Genomic DNA, 23172 nt, shown 5'->3' on the forward strand with positions numbered 1-23172 from the left:
TTTCCCGATCAGTAAAACATGATTCTCAGTTTGAGAAGGAGGTGATTAATGAAGAATATGTTGTTGTTGTTGTTGTTGTTATTAATATCCCACTTAATCTCAGGGAATCCAAGCGGATTACAACAGTAAAAAACATACAGTTAAAAAGAGATGTATTAAATTTCCAAGATCCCCAATCCTCCCCCCAAACATAAAAACATGATCACACTCTAAAAAAGGATTAAACCAAAGAAAATTAAAAGCATTAATATACGTACACTAAAATGAGATCAAAAATTCCAAGCGGAGTCTGGGGTAGGGTAAATATAAGGATGGAGGATAAGGGAGAGAGGAGGAGGCAGGTTAGCGGGGATGTTCTAGTCTGGAAAGGCCTGTCGGAAGAGATCCGTCTTAATGGCCTTCTTAAAGGTTTCCAAGGTGGTAATATGTCGGATCTCGTCCGGTACGCTGTTCCAGAATCTAGGAGCGGCTGATGAAAAAGATCTCTGGGTTACTGCTGAAAGTCTAGTCTTCTTAGGTTGCATCAGATTCTTCCATATAGCAGTGAGAGGATGAAGATGAGGATGAAGAGCAATCATTTTTTCCTTTAAAGGGTTATAGGAATTAATAATGCTTTGAATCTGTTGAAAAGGCACACACAGAGGGGGAAAAACCTACAGTGGGACCTCTGTATCCATGGAGGTTGGTTCCAGGACTCGCTTAGATACCATAAAGGTTAATAATAATAATAATAATAATAATAATAATAACAACAACAACAAAATCCATGGATGCCCAAGTCCTATTATATACAATGATATAGTAAAATGGTGTCCCTGACATAAAATCAAGGTTTGCTTTCTGGAATTTTCTGTGTGTGTGAATATTTTTGACCCATGGTTGGTAGAATCTGTGGATACTGTGCAGAATTGAACCATTTCTTGTGCACAGGTTTGTCCATGCATGTAGATTCAAATGACAGGAATTGTGAATTTATCTTAGTTCAAATATATTCTTAATCCCAGAGGGGCCATCTGTGGGTGATTTTCAGTTTGAAAGGAAAGTACACATCGAATTGTGTGTGCATCTGCCTGTGTGTTATGGTAAAACTAGATATGCTTGAGTATTTCTAAAATAATTCTTTCCCATGTAGGCACTGTTACATTTCATTCAATAGAGAAATTTTATTATCTTTTGCTATATTTATTATATAGAATGTAAATCAGGTAATGTTATCTGTATAATGTAGAATCTGTATTCTTAAAGATTAAATTATCCCCTTTGGTCTGAGACAAAATGCAGGGGGGAATTTGAAAGACGACATTAATGTTAGCTTTGCCAAGTCCAGTCTTTGAGAGAGCACCAATATTTGTAAATGTTGCATGAACAGAGCATTTTCCCAGGTTCCATGTTCTGGACCACTATGATAAGTAGTGGGGAAAAAATCCTTCCCTATTATTAACAGAAAAATATATGATAACTGAATGAAATAAAGGGGGAAGTTCTTGTATCATTAATATTTATGCAGAAAGAGGGGCAATTTAAATTAGTCTTATAGGGAAGTTTGAGTTCATTGAGTTCTTAGAGAGAAATTTGGATTCATTCTAAGTCCCCTTACATCCCAGTTTTGGGATAAAGCTGGGGTATAAATATTAGCGCTAGTAGTGATGTTGAGAACATGGATTGTAGAGTGCAGGAGATAAAGGTGTACTAGGTGGGAAAGATTTAATTGTTCTTTTTCTTTCAGTTTGTTGCCCAACCCAACTGCCAGCAGCTCCTTGCCTCTCGCTGGTATGATGAGTTTCCAGGCTGGAGAAGGCGCCATTGGGCCGTGAAGATGTTAACTTGTGTCATCGTTGGATTTCTTTTCCCCGTCTTTTCTGTCTGCTATCTGATCGCTCCCAAGAGCCCACTGGGGCTCTTCATCAGGAAACCATTCATCAAATTTATCTGCCATACTGCATCCTACTTGACTTTCTTGTTCCTTCTGCTGCTTGCATCTCAGCACATTGACAGATCAGATCTGAACATGCAGGGGCCTCCGCCAACCATCGTCGAGTGGATGATATTACCGTGGGTCCTGGGTAAATGTATTAGTAAAGCAAATACAGTTGAATTGTCTAATTCTTCAGCAATTGCCTTGCAGTGCTACAAAAGAAATGTGGAGCGGGACACTGGAATAAATCAGAACCTTCATTCCAAACTAGTTCCAAACAAGAATAGTAGTAGATAAAATCAAATCAAGGCTAGTTATACATCTAAGAGGAAAGTGGTGTAAATAAGTAGATTTAGCCACCCGCCTACCCCCCACATGCTGGTAAATTAATATACTTTTTCACCAACTGCCCAAAATATTGTTAGTGGCCATATTATCTGAATATTGATGGCCACAATCACTAGTATGAGATGTTCCGAATTCTCTTGTTTCTGTCCAGCAGATGGGGATATACCACTGCACAGAGAATTAATTTATCTGCAGTTGACAAGGAGTTATATATGATCTCAGCATTTGCATCAAGTATAGGACTGGCCTCTTTTTGCCCAGTTTTTGAGTTTGACCCAAGACTAGGACCAATTGGTGCAGTGCTGGAGTGGGGAGAATATAACAGAGGTAGGTATTTTGGAAGTGATGTGTTCATCCATTCTGAGACAGGAACTTTTAATTTTCTCTTTATTTATTTATTTGTAAAACCAGCTGTGGAATGAAGGTCCAGGCAGTCATGGACTTTTTCCTCATTTCTGCCTCCCTCTGCATACTCCCAGTGTTGAAAACATAAAGGTACAGCTGCCACCAACATGTCTCCCCACTCTCAACATGACAGCATCTGGAATACAAGAGAGAAAAATTCACATAATAGATTGTACGCCATAGGCAGGTTTACTCTTTTATATTTATTGTTTTTATGTATAGCGCTGTGCAAATCTACAGTGCTATATAAATAATAATAATAATAATAATAATAATCAGGGATGTTGTACCTGTGGACATTGGGAGGATTTACAGCCCTGAAATATATGCTAGTAAATGGGTTACTTCACACATTATATTCCAATGGCAGCATTCTGTGTGTGTGTGTGTGTGTGTGTGTGTGTGTGTACACACACACGTGTCCCTTCTTATTCTCTAGGGCTGGGGCACTAGACCCCCATGAATATGGAAAAACCACAAATCATACAATCATAGAATCATAGATATTACATTTGCCAAGGGTACTAAAAGAACTGGCAAATGTAATATTGGAGCCATTGGCAATCATATTTGAAAACTCCTGGAAAACAGGAGAAATCCCAGCAGACTGGAGGAGGGAAAACGTTGTCCCCATCTTCAAAAAGGGGGAAAAAGAGGATCCCAACAATTATCGTCCAGTTAGTCTGACATCAATACCAGGAAAGATTCTGGAGCAGATCATTAAACAGAGAGTCTGTGAACATCTAGAAAGCAATGCCATAATCACAAAAAGTCAACATGGGTTTCAGAGAAACAAGTCATGCCAGACAAATCTAATCTCTTTCTTTGATAAAATTACTAGCTTGGTAGACAAAGGGAATGCTGTGGATATAGTATATCTTGACTTCAGTAAGGCCTTTGACAAAGTTTCGCATGGCATTCTTGCAAATAAGCTTGTAAAATGTGGGCTAGACAAAGTAACTGTTAAATGGATCTGTAATTGGTTGACTGACCGAACCCAAAGAGTGCTCAACAATGGCTCCTTTTCAGCCTGGAGAGAAATGACCAGTGGGGTCCCACAGGGCTCTATCCTGGGCGCAGTGTTATTCAACATCTTTATCAATGACCTGGATGACAGAATTGGGAGCATACTTATCAAATTTGCAGATGACACCAAATTAGGAGGAATAGCTAATATTTCAGAGGACAGGATCAAAATTCAAAATGACCTGAATAGACTAGAAAGCTGGGCCAAAGCTAACAAAATGAAATTCAACATGGAGAAATGTAAGGTACTGCACTTAGGGCAGAAAAATGAAATGCACAGATATAGGATGGGGGACACTTGGCTGAATGAAACTACATGTGAAAGGGATCTGGGAGTCCAAGTAGACCACAAGTTGAACATGAGTTAACAGTGCAATGCGGCAGCTAAAAAGGTCAATGCAATTTTAGGCCGCATCAATAAAAGTATAGTGTCTAGATCAAGAGAAGTAATAGTACCACTGTATTCTGCTCTGGTCAGGCCCCACCTGGAATATTGTGTCCAGTTCTGGGCACCACAATTCAAAAAGGACATTCAGAAACTGGAGCGTGTCCAAAGGAGGGCGACTAAAATGGTGAAAGGTCTGGAAACCATGTCCTATGAGGAACGACTTAGGGAGCTGGGGATGTTTAGCCTGGAGAAGAGAAGGTTAAGAGGTGATATGATAGCCCTGTTTAAATATTTGAAAGGATGTCATATTGAGGAGGGAGCAAGCTTGTTTTCTGCTGCTCCAGAGAACAGGACCCAGAACAATGGATGCAAGCTCCAGGAAAAGAGATTCCACCTCAACATTAGGAAGAACTTCCTGACGGTAAGGGCTGTTCGACAGTGGAACACACTCCCTTGGAGTGTAGTCGAGTCTCCCAAGGGCCATCCAGTCCAATCCTCTGCCATGCAGGAAATCACAATGAAAGCATCCCTGACAGATGGCCATCCAGCCTCTGCTTAAAGACCTCCAAGGAGGGAGATTCCACCATTCTCCGAGGGAATGTGTTCCACTGTCGAACAGCCCTTACTGTCAGGAAGTTCCTCTGAATGTTGAGGTGGAATCTCTTTTCCTGGAGCTTGCATCCATTGCTCCGTGTCCTGTTCTCTGGAGCAGCAGAAAACAAGCTTGTTCCCTCCTCAGTATGACATTCCTTCAAGTATTTAAACAGGGCTATCATATCACCTCTTAACCTTCTCTTCTCCAGGCTAAACATCCCCAGCTCCCTAAGTCGTTCCTCATAGGGCATGGTTTCTAGGCCCTTCACCATTTTAGTCACCCTCTTTTGGACACGCTCCAGTTTCTCAACATCCTTTTTGAATTGTGGTGCCCAGAACTGGACACAATATTCCAGGTGGGGCCTGACCAGAGCAGAATAGAGGGACACTAATAATTAAAAATTTAGTAATAAAAATGTTCATCTCTCGTATTCTCTGTATCTAGTTGCTTGTGCCTTGGCCCACTCCTGCAGCCAGTTGCCCAACTAATAGACAGAAAAGGTCAGTGTGAACTAGGGAACTCTGGCACTTGTGATTTTCAAGAATAATTGCAAACCTGAAAGATGGGGAATTGAAACCTGTCTATAATTAACTCCTCATCTGGAAAATTTATCTTATTCAGAAAGGAAAATGCGGAGGGAAATGAGAGGTATCTATTTGTTTTAACGACTCATAGGTAATGAAATTCATAATGACTCTGAAGGGATGAGATAAAGGCATTCTCTTCATGCTCAAATGATCACTTCCTTTTCAAACTTATATTCACATCACATTCCAGAAAATATATGCTGGCAGTAAGGGAGGCACATGTTCTGTTCTATGAGATTTGAGGCTAGGAAGCCAAATTCGTCCTCTCCTTCCTTTTCTGAAGGTAGACCAGAAACTATCTCCTCACATCTCTGTTCTCCAGAATCTGAGTCCCAGGTAGAGGAGAGGGTATGATGGAAGGATATGGTAGGAGGGTAAGTCCTATCCTTCTGTCAGGAGATGTTTTCTTTTTTGTAGAGGAACTAAGATTTATTCCTTTATTTGTCTGGATGCAGTGTGACCAGATGTCCTAACTGCAAAGCAGGATATTCAAGAAAAATATGGACTTTCCCAAATAAAAGCTAAAAACAATATAAATGTAAATCTGTGCTTCTCAGTCCTGCTCAAAATGGACGACAGTTTGGGATTCCTCCTGGACATATAGGTCATATAGAAATATAGGTTGTGTCCTAGAAAAGGAGGACATCTGGTCACTCTGGATGGGATGCTGCATTCAAGGAGTCTTGTGCAGTCTTGGATCTCAAAACTCTTTAGAGTTTCTTGGCTCAACACAGGAAAGAGCACTCTACTCATGCACATGAGCACTGTTTTCTAAGCCGTTCTCAACAGAAAAACATCATTGATATGCATTAGATTGAGGGGGGAAAAAGAAGGAACAAGATTGAGGAAAAACAAAAGATAAAGCATGCCTCTGTCTTTTGGACGAACTAAATTCCGGCATTATTAGCAATATAATCCTTTGGAAATTACTAAATCTTGTTTCAGTTCTTGAGGCAAGAATTCATGTTTCCTCAGGATAATTTTACACTCGTATCTAACACCTCTTTGGAAGTTGCTAGATTCTTTGCTTGCAGTGATCGCCTTGTAGAAAGAAGTTAGACAAGTCAGTTCCATAAATCTTCAAGTGACAATGTTTCCTTTTTTTGGTGGTGGCAAGGAGTCTGTTCTTACTCAAATGATGTTGACCCTCTGTACGTTTCTCAAGAGCATAAATAGTTTATTTTATTAATGATTAAATAAAAGACTGAGGCTGAATGAGAAATAAGTATCTAGTGATGCATAGCAATAAAAATCATGTAATATTTGCCTTTTATTTTGAAGACAGCTCTCCTTCCCTGCAGGGCAAGGGTGGTTCTGATCCACTCAACTGGTAGATCTTTGTTGTGGGATTGTGGCTTTAAAAGACATCTTACATGTTCCCCTCTAAAACCATTATTTTCAAAGGTATGTCACACTCAATGTGAAGTTCCTTAGCAGCTTGAAATATGTCTTGATTTCTGCAAGCACCTGGATGCATGAAATCTGATAAGTGTTTCCAATTAGGCATTCCTCAAAATGCGTGTGCTAAATCATTTATGACTGCTGTGGAAAACAAAAGGTGTTGTCAATGACTGTCTAAGGTCATAAAAGATTTCTTTCCCAACAAAAAAGGCAACTTGAAAGGAATAAAAGTTTCATCACATGCAGGTTGCCACAAATGCTATTAGAAAAGGATGTTGGCAGCCCCCTGAGGAAAATAAAAGGGAAATATGCTGTTTATGCAGAATTATAGGGCGTCTCATATAAAATGATTCATTAGCAGAAAATAAAAGCTTGAAAAGTGGTTATGAATTGGATGCAGGATTCACAGTGTATTGACTTTCTGAGTAGTCCCACTAACTTCAATAGCTGTAACACTGAGAACTCTGCTACATAACAGAGGCTGAGCTGCAGTGTGTCCTCTGGACTGTTCCCAATCCAAAATGATTATGGATACTGTTTTTTAAAAATGCAATCTGTATTATATGTTGTACTGAAGCATGCTTAAAATATCTCCTTATTCTATTTTCAGGATTTATCTGGGGTGAAATTAAACAAATGTGGGATGGTGGCCTTCAGGATTACATTCATGACTGGTGGAACCTGATGGATTTTGTAATGAACTCATTATACCTCGCAACAATATCTTTAAAAATTGTTGCATTTTCAAAGGTAATAGACCGACATATTCATATTATTTCTGTATTAAATAACTTACTTTTATGTCAGAGGTAGTTTTGTTATGACATCTTTGTTTTTCAAAATCTTCGTGTTGACTTTCCTTTTTGGTCAGTATTTGCTATTGCAGGCTACGGTTAAGTTAAAGATAAGAAATGTCCCTAAGAAAAGGTCGACATTTTTGTGTTGGAGAGTGTCTGCCCTATCTCATCTAAAATTTGAAAAGAGATTTGGGCACAAAGACTTCATATTGACACTGGATGGCCTGGATAACCTCAGTTTCATTTGACTTTTCTCAGTGGATAATGTTTCTGGCAACATCATAGAGTCTTGTAATTTTCATTTGAAGTAGCATTGGATTAAATGGGTAGGCCATGGGACACCTGCTTTAGATACCTTTGACTGACACAGATGAACAGTTAACAGAGCTGGAACTGGTGGTGTGCATACAAAACAGAATCCAACACATCAAGATGTGCCTGTTTCCAAGATGATTTTAACGGCTCTGCTGCCTGCAGCTGCAGTGTTAGGAAACAATTTTTAATTATCCTTATGCAAACAATTTGTCCATTTGCATTTCCATGCTATTTGAAGCATGTGTTTTGTCATGTTGAACCTGCTTTGAGGAGGAAAGCTGTTTCTAAAAGCATCCACCTACATTTCCTTTGTCATCCTATATATATACATGATCTGGCATGATCCATATCCTCAAACCTTCCCAGTTTGGCAGGGGTGGTCCCAGTTATTCCTCTGTCATCCCACTTTTTCTGCTGCTTTTAAAATGTCCCAGATTCCCTCTCCTCCTCTCACTTTCCCTCTTTCTCCTCCTCTGCTGGAAACTGAGTTCAAAGGGAAAAAATAGTTTATACTCAATTAGTTCAGCAGGAAAGAGAGAAGTGGAGGGGCAGTCTTCCCCTTCCCATTAGGCTCAGGCAAAAAACAAATGGCTGCTTATGTGTTCTGCCTCATTAACAACTATTGGCCACATTTGTCCTAGTTTTCACCTATGAAATGCTGGAGGGTAAATGTGTGATCTGTTTTCTAGTTGTTGGTTGGGATGCTAACTAGGCTATGTCAAAGAGGCCATCTTCCCAAGATTGCCCAGTGCTACCATTGTTCCTACCTAGGCCTTGTTCATAAGAGCATCCCTCTTTTCAACTGTGAAATATTGGAGAGTATGAGCCACTGGGACATATTTTTTCAGCCATTTTAATATGCTAGGACTGTAAAATGTAGATGGAGTTTTTAAAGCACGGAGAGCCAATCTGTGGAGCTGAGCTTGAGGTACTGCTGGACAGAGAAAGGTAGACTATGGTAGACCTATTAAGCCATGAAGTCTGCTTGTTTGCCAGTCACAGCTCTGGCATCTTCTCCTTGTCTTTGCTGACCAATGGCAAAAGCATCTGTGGGGGAAGGGGCAATATATACTTACAATAGTATACAGGCGGTGGTACTGGAACTATATTTATTGTATAGTTGCCAAAATATCTGGCTTCCATTGATCTCTCTTACAGCTATATTGCTCGCATATTTTCAGACACTCTTCTCTTAACTGTGAACTTACTGTATATGCACTTGTTCTCTATTGCATTTGTTTCTCAACAAAGTAACTGAACGTCAGATTTGCTTTGAAATTTCTCTTGCATTAAATCTTGTGGCATGTTCATTATTTTTGAATCCTGCATTTCTCTCCTCTCCCCTCTTTGCTTTTTACTCTAGCCCCGATTTAGTGAAGATCCTTAATTTGGAACCTCAGAGTTCATTTTGTATTTCTGATGGCTCAAGAAGCTTTCTTCCAAGTGAGGAAGAGCTCCTGTGAGGAACAGCTTAGGGAGATGGGTATGTTTAGCCTAGAGAAGAGAAGGTTAAGAGGTGACATGATAGCCATGTTTAAATATTTGAAGGGATGCCATATTGAGGATAGAGCAAGCTTGTTTTTTGCTGCTCCAGAGAATGGAACTCAGAGCAATGGATGCAAGCTATAGGAAAAGAGATTCCACCTCAACATTAGGAAGAACTTCCTCACAGTAAGGGCTGTTTGACCGTGGAACACACTCCCTTGGAGTGTGGTGGTGTCTCCTTCTTTGGAGGTCTTTAAGAAGAGGCTGGGTGACCATCGGTCACAAGGAAGGCTTTAATTGAGAGTTCCTACATGGCTGAATGGGGTTGGACTGGGTGCCCTTGTGGTCTCTTCCAGCTCTATGATTCTATGATGCTAAGTGTCAACGTGGCCAAGGGGAGATCTGGGATTCCAGTCTGTGGTGACTAGTGGTCACCCCCTCCCAGGTTGAAAGGGAACCTTTGTTGTGCAGTTTGTGTAATTGCACTCACACAAGGATTAGGGAGAATTCAAAGGTGGTGCCAAAAATTCTCTGGGTGGCATTAGGTTGACTGTGACCTGATGACAACCAAAAATCTCCAAACCTTCTTCCTCTAAAGCACCCCAAATGCTTTACATTCTCTCCAGGCAACAGTTTGGTTTGAGACCCTTTATTTCAGCTACCCCTTGTTGAGACAGGGTCCCCAGAAATGCAAACCATACCTGAATATAGGACTGTTTTGTAAAACAGCAAAAAAAAGTTGCCATAGCTAGCCGTTTGCTTAAAGGAATATGGTCTTAAACCCATCAAAATGATCATGAAATTGTGAGGCTTAAAATGGTTTTTGTATTGGGGCAGGAAAAAAAATGTTACCTCAATCTTTTCTTTTCAGTACAGTGGGCTGCTCCCAAGACAGAGCTGGGATATGTGGCACCCAACACTGGTGGCTGAGGCACTGTTTGCTATTGCAAACATTTTTAGTTCTCTCCGCCTGATCTCATTATTCACGGCAAATTCTCACCTGGGACCACTGCAGATCTCCCTTGGAAGAATGCTGTTGGACATTTTAAAGTTTCTCTTCATCTACTGCCTTGTGCTGCTAGCTTTTGCAAATGGACTTAACCAGCTATATTTCTATTATGAGACAACTGAAGGCGATCGCTGCAAGGGGATACGGTGTGAAAATCAAAACAATGCATTTTCAACGTAAGCTATCATGTCACTTTCAAATATTTCACACAAGATTCTATTTATTTCTGTACTGATATTTTACTAGAATGCTGGAGGACTGAAATTGTTTTAAATAGTCAGCATACCAGTGCTAAAAGGCCTTGGTCATAACAGTTTTTGACAACAGTGATGATAGAAACTAAACTAGAGCAGAACTGTCTGGAGGCTGTGCTTATATAGGTCATCCTCTGGATAATGCAAATGTACTGAAATGCCATAATGTATTTTATAGCTTATGAATGAGATTGCTTTTCGAATACAGTGAGGTGGCAGAGGAGAGGATTTCCCATTCATGGCATTACTGCTGCTTATCCACCATTCATTCCATTGGGATGGGATGGAAAAGAGGTGCTTGTTTTGTTATATAAATACTTGTGAATGAATGGAAGAAGCATATGTATTGTTTTCAGAGATTTTACTAATACATGTTTAAAGTAAGCCCCACAACTGAATGTGGCAGTCCCCAGTTTAATCCCTGGCATCTCCAGATATGGCTGGGAAGCATTTCTTTGAAACTGTGGAAGGCTACTCCCATCAGTTTCAAGGTAGGGGAACCAATGATCTGATTTGATATAAGGCAGCTTCCTCTCTTCCCATGTTGAAAAGCCCCATCCTTGCTACAGCTAACATATTTTGCTCCATTTTGACATTTACACCTACATTACATGTAGACACATACATGTCTCTTCTGTTGTGGGTATCATTAGCATCTATGAGGTCATGCAGATGTATAGATATGTGACATGTACAACATATTCTGCTTACTTGATTTTCCTGATACACCTCTTTAAGAAGGGAGAAGGATCCTTCTAATATATGTACAATTCACTTCATCTCATCCAAGATGTTACTGCATAGTACCAGCCGTGTTTACTCCAGAGGTCTTGTCCCATATGAAGTGGCTACTCTCATTTTGAAAGTAAAATAATTTATATAATTATTTCATATAACAATTTGTTGTGTGTATTTTCAAGTAGTTTGTTATCATGGAGTTTCATAGGCACATTTCATCAGAGGGGCTTTGCTACTGCCATTCCCTGAGGCTGAAAGAGTGTGACTTGCCCAGGATCACACAGTGGATTCCCATTGTCAAGTCAGGATTCAAAGCATGGCCTCCAGAGTCATAGTCCAACACTCAAACCACTATACCATGCTGGATCTTTATGTGAAGCCATGACATTCAAACATAAAAACTGCCCTGATGGTTCAAGCCCAAGGCCTGTCTCCTTTTCAGCCAATATCCTGTTTCCTATGACAGCCAGTGTGGTGTAGGAGTGTTGGAGTGTGACTCTGGAGGTAAAGTAAAGGTAAAGGTATTCCCCATTGACAAGGTTCGATAAAGCTTGAACTGCCAGGGTTGAATTGCCCGCTCATCCGTGGAAACCCACTACGTGATCTTGGGCAAGCCACATCCTCTCAGGGAAAGGCAATAGCAAACTCCCTCTGAACAAATCTTGCCAAGAAAACCCCATGATAGGTCCACTTTTGGGGTCACCGTAACTTGGAAACAACTTGAAGGCATACAGCAACAACAATAACTTGTTTTCTATATTGTCCAAACTGAAAACTCTTGAGGACACAGGACATGAGAGTAAAAGTCTTTACCAGCTGTTGTGACCTAGCAACTGGTGTCAGAGCACACTCTGGTTTCGGGTTATCATGTCACCATTATGACTAATGGTAAAGTTATTCCACATGGCTGTTGTTGGAACTGTACAGCTCATTTGTGAGCAGATGAGTTTGTGAAGTGGTTTTCTGGCAGTTGTTGCCCACAAAAGTAACTTTTCCAGACTCTGGTACTGACTTGATGCAAGATACAGTTAAGTGCCTGGTATGGAATTTTGAAACATTTCATTTTCCTGGCACACTTACTTGTATCAACCTGCCTCACACAGAAAGCTAAACAGAGATAGGAAAAAGGCTTTATGTAGTTGTCTATTTTTCAAAATTTGGGTTTCTCGCACCAGTAAAGCACAAGTGGCCATGTGCAACATGTTCAATATCTTAAAAATTAGCTTGTGTGTTGACTCCATGATGAGAAAAAGCTGCTTTCATAAGAAAATGTGTTATTGTTATCACCTACTGAACACCCCCAACTACTTCAAATGACCTCAAAATTAAAGTCTAATGTAGTTTTCACATTTGATGCTAAAATCTATTTTTGCAGTGATCATAATTAAAATTGGAAATCTATACTACCTAATATATATTCTACTGGTACTTTTCAACATTGAAACGGTAGTGACAAGAGACACAGACACACTGCAAGTAAAAAAAAGGTCCTGCAGGCGTTGTTTGTGACAATATGCTAAATTCATACTGTATGTACACCCTTGTATTTGACTCTAAGATGCAAATGGAGGAGAAAGAAAACAGATTTAGTTATTAATATTTACTCCTGCATCTCTGTGGACTTTTTTCAGATCTGAAATTTTGTTGTTGTTGATGATTTCTGAAGTACTTTATCAAAACTGCTTTGAAGTTAAACCACCAATTCTGTCCCCTGATTTCCTGTACAGAAAAAAATGTTTTTGCACAGAAAAACTATAAATGTTGTGTGTGTGCATGTGTATGTGTACATATTGCACAGACAACATTATTTTCTGCACAAAAACCCAATTCCCTGCACAGAACATGTCATTTTTAAACAGAATTGTTTTCTATTCCTAAGCCCCACACATATCCTGTGCGGGATATGAAATTTTCTGAGCAAAAAAACACCTCATTTGGGTAGTTGTCTGAAAAGTACTAATTCAAGAAAGATCCCATAAATACTTTTTGAAAAGTGTACCATTCAAGAATGCTCGCAAGAACGAAACAAAGATTTACATCCCTGTTTCTGATCCTGATTTTTTTTGTTGCTTTTATTGATCTTCTTCTTGTTTCCTAATGTGTGGAGATTGTGCACACATAGGAAAAACTCTCCCATTCAGAGTCCCTACACGAGGAACGAGAGACAGAGGTGGGATGGGGCTGGTTGCACTCCCTTCTTCATGTGTCAGTGCTGGGTGCTTAGTGACTGCGCAGGGGCTAATATCACGTTGCTTCAAGCACCAGCTCATGCTGCTGCCTCATGTTTTGTTGTGAGTGTTGAGGTGACAATGATGGATGGGAGGTGGATGGGAGGCAGGAGAGAGGCTTGTAGCATGCAGATATGGGGGGGGGGTGTATCATTTAAGTAACTGAAAACTAATAATTTTGGTTACTTTTGAGAAATGGTGAAATAAATTGTTTACTTTCTAAATATTAGAACTAGTATGGTAACTACCCCCTTTTTTCTTTTAACCTTGGCATGAGAAGCAAAGGGAGAAACAATTCAAATTCTAATTGGAAGCCTGTGTGTCTGTGTCTGTGTTGTGTGCCTTCAAGTCATTTCCATTGCCATCCTCTGAGACTGAGAAAGCATGACTTGTGTCTTCCAGTCCTTTCCAACTTATGGTGACCCTAGTGTTAACCTGTCATAGGGTTTTCTTGGCAAGGTTTGCGCACAGGAGGTTTGCCATTGCCTTCCCCTGAGGCTGAGAGTATGTGACTTGCCCAAGGTCACCCAGCGGGTTTCATGGCTGAGCTGGGAATTGAACCCTGGTTCCAGAGTTGCACTCCAACACTCAAACCACTATGCCATGCTGGCTCTGGAAGCCACTTACCAGAGTTATGTATATATATAAAAGACATGTTCTTCATTCTGAGCCCAGCAGTTGGAGGTCAAAGATCTCCAGTACAAAATTCCTACTTATCCCTCCCCTACTCAAGATGTCTTCATGTCAGCAGTGTAATTCAGGAGATGGATGAAGAAAATGTTGCCCTTTGGCCACATGCAGCTCCTACCCTTTATCTTTGGCCTATGCCCTCCCTCATTTTATGGGGCCAATAAAAAAAAGCTTCTTACAGTGGCTCCAAATAATCCCGCTTTTCTAGAAATGTAGCAGTCAGACTTTAGTACTCCTAAACCCTGGAAATACAAAAAATAAAATTGGAACAAAGACACACACCTCGGTGAAAATCCAGGAAGAGCAAAGTGTGGTATTGTCTTGTCACTTCTAGGTTTCGTTTTTGATTTTAAAAAATGCAGTGGTGCAGCCGACTGGGGTTGAAAATTCACCTCATTCAGGTTGCCCACCCTCGATTTAGGGTGAGGGAAAGTCCCTTTAATGTTGCTAGTGTTAAATGATTAGGCCTGAGAAATCTTTGCCAGTCTCAGATCTCCCCTAGATTTACCAATAGATCCCCTAGATTTACCAATAGATCCCAAGGTACCTTCTCTTACCCTTGTGGTAAATGAAAAAATGTAATTGGCACTGAAACTGTAGTCCAAAGCTGAATACTTTTGCATAAAAATAGGCTGTGCTTCTGAATCTACATTTATAATAGATAATATTTGATGCAGAAATCATGGAACTCATTGCACAATTGTCTCTGCATTCCAGATGACCCCAGTTCTTGTTTCAGGCAATCTATGTTCCAGATTATCACTATTCCTTCTCATAGCTATTCAATTGCATTATGGAAGAGCATTATCTCCATAACACGAAAACCCTGTGATCTGGAAAGAAACAACATCCAATGACCTTAGGGAGGAAATTCGATAGTAGGAGGGAACTAGACATAACAATAAGCGTGGAAATGCCACCAAAAGTGGTAGAGCAGCATTGAGTTCATCCCATCTGTATCTTGTAAAATTTGGTAGCATTTGCAGTATAAATGGGTGGAAATCTCCTCCTGCTGCTACCGTTTCTCAGAAAAACAATGGTTTACTCCCTTTGCTGCAGTTTTTCCCTTGATGTGAATGATCCTTTAGAAGCCACACCAGGGGAACTATAGATGATATATATTCATATTTAGGTTTCCCTCTTCACCACCAGCAACAGTAGCCATATGTGTAGATTTGAACAATGCCTTTCCCATCTTCAGTTCTTTAATGTGCTATGCTCTGGAAAACTAATATTTCAACTGTTCATAGTTTTCATGGGGGGGAAATGAGCTTGTAATTTGTTATTTATGTTTCTGATACTTTTAAGTGTTAAATCATTTTGTAAACCTCCTTCTGCAGCAGGTAGAAACGTTTTAAATAAATGAAGACTCCCTGTCCTCCAGAGGCTCTTTATCTTCCTGTAAGAATAAGTTTTTTCCTGTAGTCCATACCGGCCTCCTAGTTGAATATATTCTAGAACTGTACTCTCTAATTTAATTTCATGTACATTTTTCACTTGATGCCATAAGTTAAAAGATTTAAATCTATCTTTTGTAAAGGATATGCTGTTTAAAAAATACTTCTTTTAAAGATCTCTTTAAAAAACTTCACCTTCATAAGCAAGTAACTCAAGAAAGTAAACCTGGAAAAGAGTAATGAATAACTATGGTTCTTTTCTCTTCTTTTACAGTTTATTTGAAACCCTCCAGTCACTGTTTTGGTCTGTCTTTGGACTCATCAACCTTTATGTGACCAATGTTAAAGCACGCCATGAATTCACCGAATTTGTTGGGGCCACTATGTTTGGTACCTACAACGTCATCTCGCTGGTTGTCCTGCTCAACATGTTGATAGCCATGATGAACAATTCCTATCAACTCATTGCTGTCAGTTCCTAGTTTTCCCAACTTGCTTATTTTGAAAATTATTTCTGTCAGTTCACCAAAATTCCAGCATTCTGAAAATAATAAACTTTGTATATTTTCATGAGGTGCCATTGCAAAAGAAACAGAAATCAATTAGAGGACAGAAAACCTACTATGGGAGATTACAACTCCCAGAATCCCCCAGCCAATATAGGTGGTAACTATGCTGTCTGGTAGATTATGGCTTCTAAGCTTTGGCTTGAATATTCCAGCAGAAATTGGTTTCTAGTTTATTTTTCAGCATGTGCTGAACTGAGGAAGCCTGGTTTCACACACCATTAATACCTAACAGGCAGAATTCAGATTCTTGTTATCATAGAACCTCCTTTTTCCAAGCAAAGATGACTGTAAATTGAGAGTTCCTCTGTATTGCAGATGAAGAAGTGGGTTGATATCCATGAAAACACATACTAATGTATAAATAAGTTAGTCTTAAAGGTGTTGCTTGGTTTCTTTTCTTTTTTTCTTCCTCTCCATCCCTTTCTCCTTTTTATGCTCTTCCTGTTTTCAAAAAGGATTTAAAAAGCCAGGTTATGCCAATTCATTTTTTGCTGTTTCTTTCTAGCCAGTCATTTTCTCAGCTTCAGCATCTCTTCTTTACATCTGCTTCTCTCCTGAACCCTTTGCCCCCCTTCACCAGTGCATCTTCATATTTTGTCCTTTATTGTACTGTCAAGACAAATTCCCTCTGGTCTTATATATTTTTTCCTGTATTTCCAATCTCCATTTTCCTTTATCCGTTCATTCCGTTTCTTTTCCTTTGCTCTTCCCCCTATTCATCCACCAAACTTGCTTTACTTGTCTTGTCCATTGCCTATTCAATCCACTGCCTGTTCTCCCCCCACTCTTTACCTTCTGGCTTCTGTGTTTTCCCTTCCCAAAGTAGATCTCTATGTAATTTTGCTTCTGCAAAGCAACCACAAAAAGGTTGCTTTGCAGAAGCAAAATTACTTCTGTAGGCTACTATAGACTGGTGATTGCATTGAAGGTTGCATTGAGAATGCATAGATTGGATCCAGGCTGCTCTACAACCAAACTTTTGTGGGCATGGAAAGGTGCTCTAATGAGAAATAAGATTACATGGGAAGATTTCATTGTTTGATCTTTCCACATATCTAGTGTGGCCTTTACCCATATCGTCACTCAGCTTCTCTTTTCGGAGGAAAAAATCTCCTTTTGAACAGGCCTCACATAATCTTTCTTTCACCAACCATCACCTCAAGGGTTATGGAGCAAGCGGTTTGAGGGAGATTTGTTACCTAGTTAGCCATGTATCTCTCTCTCTATTGCCAACCTCTTATGGAGAGGGCCACTAGGATTGCCCAAATTGGGCAACTAAGGAACAATAGAGAGACATTGGGATAACCAAGGAAATCCTCAAAGTGTCCAGAACTACCTTATACCACAAAACATCGGGGAGGGGATCAAAAAGGAACAAAATGGCAAAAAGAGCTTAATGATTACCAAGGAGTTTATCACACTAGTGATTTCCGGTGGGCAAACTGGAGTTAAACATGATTTAATGTGAAAGAAACCCAGAAATACCCAAAGTTTTTCATACGATGTCACAGTTAATGTGCAATACCAGAAAGTTAATCTGCAGTTAAAGTAGAGGAAACCAGCAGCTTTTTACATTCAGAACAAACCAAATTTAAAAAGCTGCCAGTTTCCTTCACTTTAACTGCAGATAAACTTCGCATTATTGCACTTGGCGCCAATTTGGTGTGAAAAACTAACCAAATTTACAAGTTTTCTTTAAATCTGAATGTAATTTCACTCCCATTTAACTCCCGTTTGCCTACGGAAAACTGCTAGTGTGATAAAGACCCAAGTGTGCGCCACATTCACATAACACTGAAGGCCTGTTGGGGGAATCTGGAGAAACAAAATGGAATGGAGTCTCACAGAAGAGAACCTGGCCACCTGGCTGGAATCCGGAAGAGGAATATTCCATACTGCCACTTTTTGTTTACACACACCTCTTTATTGTGTGTATTAAGATAACTGTTGTTGTGTGCCTTCGAGTTGTAAATCTATCATGAGAAGGTTTGGCATTGCCTTCCCCTGAGGCTGAGACAGTCTGTCATGCCCAAGGCCACCCAGTGGGTTTCCAGGGCTGAGCAAGGATTTGAACCCTGGTTTCCAGAGTTATAGTCCAGTGCTCAAGCCACTACACCACATTTGCTCCCTATTTCAGATATCTACTGAAACATAAATGGGGAGGGGAGGAATAAAGGTCTACACGAACATATCTGCCAGAAATACTATCTCATTCCACCACCTGAATTAGGGAGGTGCAGAACTGTTCAGTTCTGTTCCAACGAGTTCAAACAAAATAGTAGAGTTTACCATGCTGTAAATCATGTCAAAATGTCATCTCTTTCAATCCATTGTAAAGAACATTTATTTATTTATTTATTTATTTATTTATTTATTTATTTATTTTGCACATTCAAAACAAAACAGAATAGGCTGCCTCAGGGTGGTGGGCTCCCCTTCTTTGGAGGTCTTGAAACAGACTTGATGGCCATTTCTTGAGAGTGCTTTAACTATTTATTCCTGCATGGCAGAGGTTGAACTAAATGGGTTTTGTGATCCCATCCTACTCTATGATTCTATGATCTCCTAGTTGAGTTTGAATTAAGGGATACAGGCTGGTCATGACCTTTACTGTTTCCGGTGACTGGAACTACCAATACGCTTTGTATGCAAGGGCAGGGTGGGTTTAACACAGCTTCCATGCTGCCCTTGACTGTTCCCACCTTGCATTACAAGAACCTCAATCCAGCAGGAACTGTTTTTATTACATCTACTTGTTGGACTGAAAGGTTTTGTTCTGGGAAATGGATGAGAGACAAGGTTGTATTGGACAAAGAATTCTTAACTTATGATCCATGGAGCTGAGCATGCAAAATACTTCCGCGCATTCATGACATGATTGCAGAAAAGGGGACTCCTCCCCACCTCCTTGGATAATAATACTGTTACTTAAAAATGTGGTTAAATGCATTTTATAGGAAGAGAGTCCATGGTTTTTATCAGACTCTCAGAGGGGTCCATGGCCAAAAAGTTGTAGGGCCATTACACAAGTTCATTTCACGTTCCTATAAGGAGGGTGGCCCTCAATGTTAGAAGCCATCTCGTCTGGTTTTCCCCAGTTGTGATTCTCCCAATTTGGGAGAGGGGATCAAAAATTGTGTCACATTTATCCTTTTGGTAGCCTCCAAAACAGCCTTCACAGACACCTGCAATTGATAGTCTAAGTTGTTCTACCATAAAGCTAATACAAAAGTCTTTCTAGTCCAGCATTGCATCTTCCAAACAAGGCTTTATCCAGAGAAATATAGGACATCTGCTTGAAGTACACTGCAACCTGTGCTTTTGGCAGGCAAGGATAAGAAACAGGCATGATTAATGGTTGTTGTTTTAGATGTTTAGTTGTTTAATTGAAGTTAAGACTTGAATCTGAATGCCAAACTCATTTTTGGCTTCTAGGATAGGAATTCCTCAACCATTCATGTGACTGAGGCTGCATCTACACTGCAGAAATTATCCAGGTTGACACCACCTTAGCTGTCATGGCCCCATGCTATGGAATTATGGGATTTATAATTTTGTGAGACATTTAGTCTTCTCTGTTAGAGATTTGAATCCATTGATTCAGGTCTTAATCTCTGAAACTGCAGAAAACAAACTGAATTGGTAGGTGTATCGTTGGGTTTCTTTTCCAAGCTATTCTGTTATGAACTGGGACAAAGTACGGTAGTCCATTGTAAATTAAAAGTGTGATTTCATTATATATTTCAACAACATCTGAGAGCATGTTAAATTTTCATTTTAATGAATATCATTGGATCTTTTCTTCTTGGCAGTTCTCAGATTTATTATATTGTTATTTTAATTACTTGCTACACTTGAAACATATTTTTCTGTAGAGTTTAAAAGGAAAAAAATGACATCATACTAGCCATTAAATATGGATTAAAGATAAAACACATAAAACAAAATACCACATGTAGAAGCATTGAAATCAAAGGAGACAACATAAAACAGCAAAGGCCAATCATAAAATATCTAATAGAGCAGAATGGTGTTTTCTTTTCCAGTACCCATCCATAAAAAGGAGGTGTATGAAACTAAGAGAACGCAATCTCACACGAAATCAATATCCATTTTCATATTTCTTTTATTTGTGTCCTCTATTTCTTTTACTTAGGATCATGCAGACATTGAATGGAAATTTGCACGAACAAAACTCTGGATGAGTTACTTTGAAGAAGGGGGGACTTTACCTACTCCCTTCAATGTCATACCAAGCCCCAAGTCTCTCTGGTATTTGATCACATGGCTCTGGAGACAACTGTGCAGGAAAAAGATCAGAAGGAAACCTGAAAGTTTTGGAACCATTGGGGTAAGAAAATATGTTAATATTCCTCCCTAATCTTCTGTCTCTATGAAAATCTGTTAGTCGTGGATACCAGAAGCCAGCAGGCTGAGCGAATGTCAAGGCTAGGATGCCCCCACACAACTGGTTTTAATCTCTCACCTGCTGTTCCTGCCTTCTTGGGAGACAAACACAAAGTAAAAACAGAGAACCTAAGAGTTGGTAGAAACCTCAAGGGCCATCTAATCCAACCTCTGCCATGCAGGAAGACACAATCAAAACACCCCCAACAGATGGCCATCCAGCCTCTGTTTAAAACCCTTCAAAGAATGGAGACTGCACCACACTCCAAGGCAGTGTCTTCCACTGTCAAACAGCTCTTACTGTTAGGATGTTCTTCATAATGTTGAGGTGGAATCACTTTTCCTTTAGTTTGAATACATTGTTCCAGATCCTACTCTCTGGAGCAGTAGAAAACAAGCTTGATCCATCCTCAGTGTGACACCCCTTCAAATACTTCGTATCATATCATTTCTTAACTTTCTCTTCTCCGGCCTAAACATATCCAACTCCCTAAGTCTCTCCTCATAGGGCTTGATAGTTTCCAGACCTTTCACCATTTTTGTGGCCCTTCTCTGGACATGCTCCAGCTTTTCAACATCCTTTTTGAACTGTGGTGCCCAGAATGGGTTGTGCTGAGGGCAAGGCAGAGGGGCAGCCAAGTGAGCTTGTCTTTCACCAGCAATGATAGCCAGTAACAAGCGATCTTCCTCACTTACCTGTCCCCTTTCCTTGCCTTACATGGCACGGGGTGGAGGTGGGGTAGGGGGAATGACAGGAAAAAGGTAGTTGGGAGGGAAACTCTCCCCACTATAAGGATATGTTCAAAAGCAGTGTAGATTCTGGAGATACTCTTGCAGTGGGGGAAAATGTTCATTCTCCCCTGCATAAATGAATGATTTAAACAAGTATATCTCTATGGCTTATAGCCATGGTGACGAACCTGTGGCACACATGCCCTCTTTGGCATGTGAAGGTCACATAGCAGCCACAACAAATAGGGGCGGAGCAGGGTGTGTGCACCTGGCCCAGCTCCTTTTTGTGGCTTGGTTTGCCTCAGGGGAACCGGGCCACGGCAAGTAGGGACAGGGAGGCACACGCACTGCCACCACGGCTCCTTGCCGCTGCCCGGTTCTCCTGCAGAAATCTGAGCTGCAACAAGGAGGGGCAGTGTAAGGCCCTTCTGAAAGAAGCCCCTCCCATTCTTGGTGGAAGTCCCACACCTTCTGAAGGCCCACAATGCTATGCTATGGGATTCTGGGAAATGTAGTGAGGTGTAATGAGGCCATCCATAGGGGTTTCTTGGCAAAATTTCTTCAGAGGTTTGCCATTGCCTTCATCTGAGGCTGAGAGAGTGTGACTTGTCCAAGGTTTCATGGTTAAGCTGGGATTAGAGCCCTGGTCTCCAGAGTTGCATGCTCAGACAGCTGTCTCTCTTTGTTGTTGTTGTCCTGTTCCTTCTGTGCTTTGGTATGCTTTTTGTTGTTGTTGTTGCGTGCCTCCGAGTTTTTTCCAACTTATGGGCCCAGAGCACTCTCCCTTCCTTCTGAGCGCCAGTTCCTGGAGACCCTAAGGTGAAACTATCATGGAGCAAGCTTTGTCAGAAGGGGATTTCCATTGCCATCCTCTCAGGCTGAGAGAGCATGATTTGTGTGTGTGGTGCCTCCAAGTTTTGTCCAACTTATGGCAACCCTAAGATGAAACCATCATAGAGTTTTCTTGTCAAGATTTGACAGAGGGGGGTTTGCTATTGCTAGCCCAAGGCTGAGAAAGTGTGCCTTGGGTTCCCCCCCCCCCACAGAAGTCCTGCCACTGGAAGGCAGAAGTCCTGCCCAAGAAGTCCCGCCCCCCCAAAAGTTATTCTTGTTAACTGCCTTCGAGTCGACCTCGACTCATGGTGATCCTGTGGATGAGACATCTCCAAGACTCCCTGTCCTCCACTGCTCTGCTTTGGAGAATTCATACCTTGGCCTCCTTAATAGAGTCCATCCATCTAGCACATGGTCTTCCTGTCTTTCTACTGTCTTTTACCTTTCCTAACATTATTGTCTTTTCTAATGCATCATACCATCTCATGATGTCACCAAAGTACAACAGCCTCAATTTGGATAGCAACTGCACGGTCCCTAACCCTAGTACAGCACTTACATAACAATGGCAGTGCCCTGTATACATGAGTGCCACCATTGTTACGTAAACGCCGTGTGGCATCCACACATTGCTGTGTGGTGCTTACTTAACCAGTGCACCAATGGCGCACTTGTTACGCCACCCCTGCAGATTTAAAAGAACCCACTTTTTCCTCTGCAGGGAAACTGCACGGTTTGGCGGCTGTGGCTTCCGTGCAGAGGAAAAACCTCTGCCCCTGTTCCGGACAACATGGAAGGTTTGTCTTTTTGGCTGCCCATGATATCTTCTCCAGCACTTTTCTCCAACACCACATCTTAAATGAGTGGATTTTGTTCTTATTTGCTTTCTTCAGTGTCCAGCTCTCACACCTGTACATGTTAACAGGGAATACAATGGCTTGGACATTTATAACTTTCACCCCCTTTACTGCATAGGTGCCTCTCCATGTTCTCCACCTGTGGCGATGCATTTTTATATTGGGGGTGGGGTTGCATTGTGTTTCTGTATACTT

General features: G+C 40.7%; 1 protein-coding gene across 4 annotated transcripts in view; it reads left to right on the forward strand.

The window, feature by feature from the left end:
* TRPC4 (transient receptor potential cation channel subfamily C member 4) overlaps positions 1-23172 on the forward strand; it is a 187924-nt gene that overhangs the window by 157847 nt on the left and 6905 nt on the right. For 2 of the 4 annotated variants that reach the window (XM_089511493.1, XM_089511485.1), the window contains exons 4-8: positions 1727-2063; positions 7276-7415; positions 10134-10447; positions 15853-16048; positions 20304-20498. In XM_089511493.1, the coding sequence (XP_089367619.1) occupies positions 1727-2063; positions 7276-7415; positions 10134-10447; positions 15853-16048; positions 20304-20498 (1182 nt within the window). Of the gene's footprint in view, positions 1-1726; positions 2064-7275; positions 7416-10133; positions 10448-15852; positions 16049-20303; positions 20499-23172 lie in introns of those variants that run through there. The other 2 variants (XM_089511502.1, XM_089511512.1) reach the window with 2 other exon arrangements.

Source organism: Sceloporus occidentalis, unplaced genomic scaffold, assembly GCF_023333645.1.
Source record: "Sceloporus occidentalis isolate IW3139 unplaced genomic scaffold, rSceOcc1.0.p SCAF_1, whole genome shotgun sequence".
In the NCBI taxonomy this organism is placed as follows: Eukaryota; Metazoa; Chordata; class Lepidosauria; order Squamata; family Phrynosomatidae; genus Sceloporus; species Sceloporus occidentalis.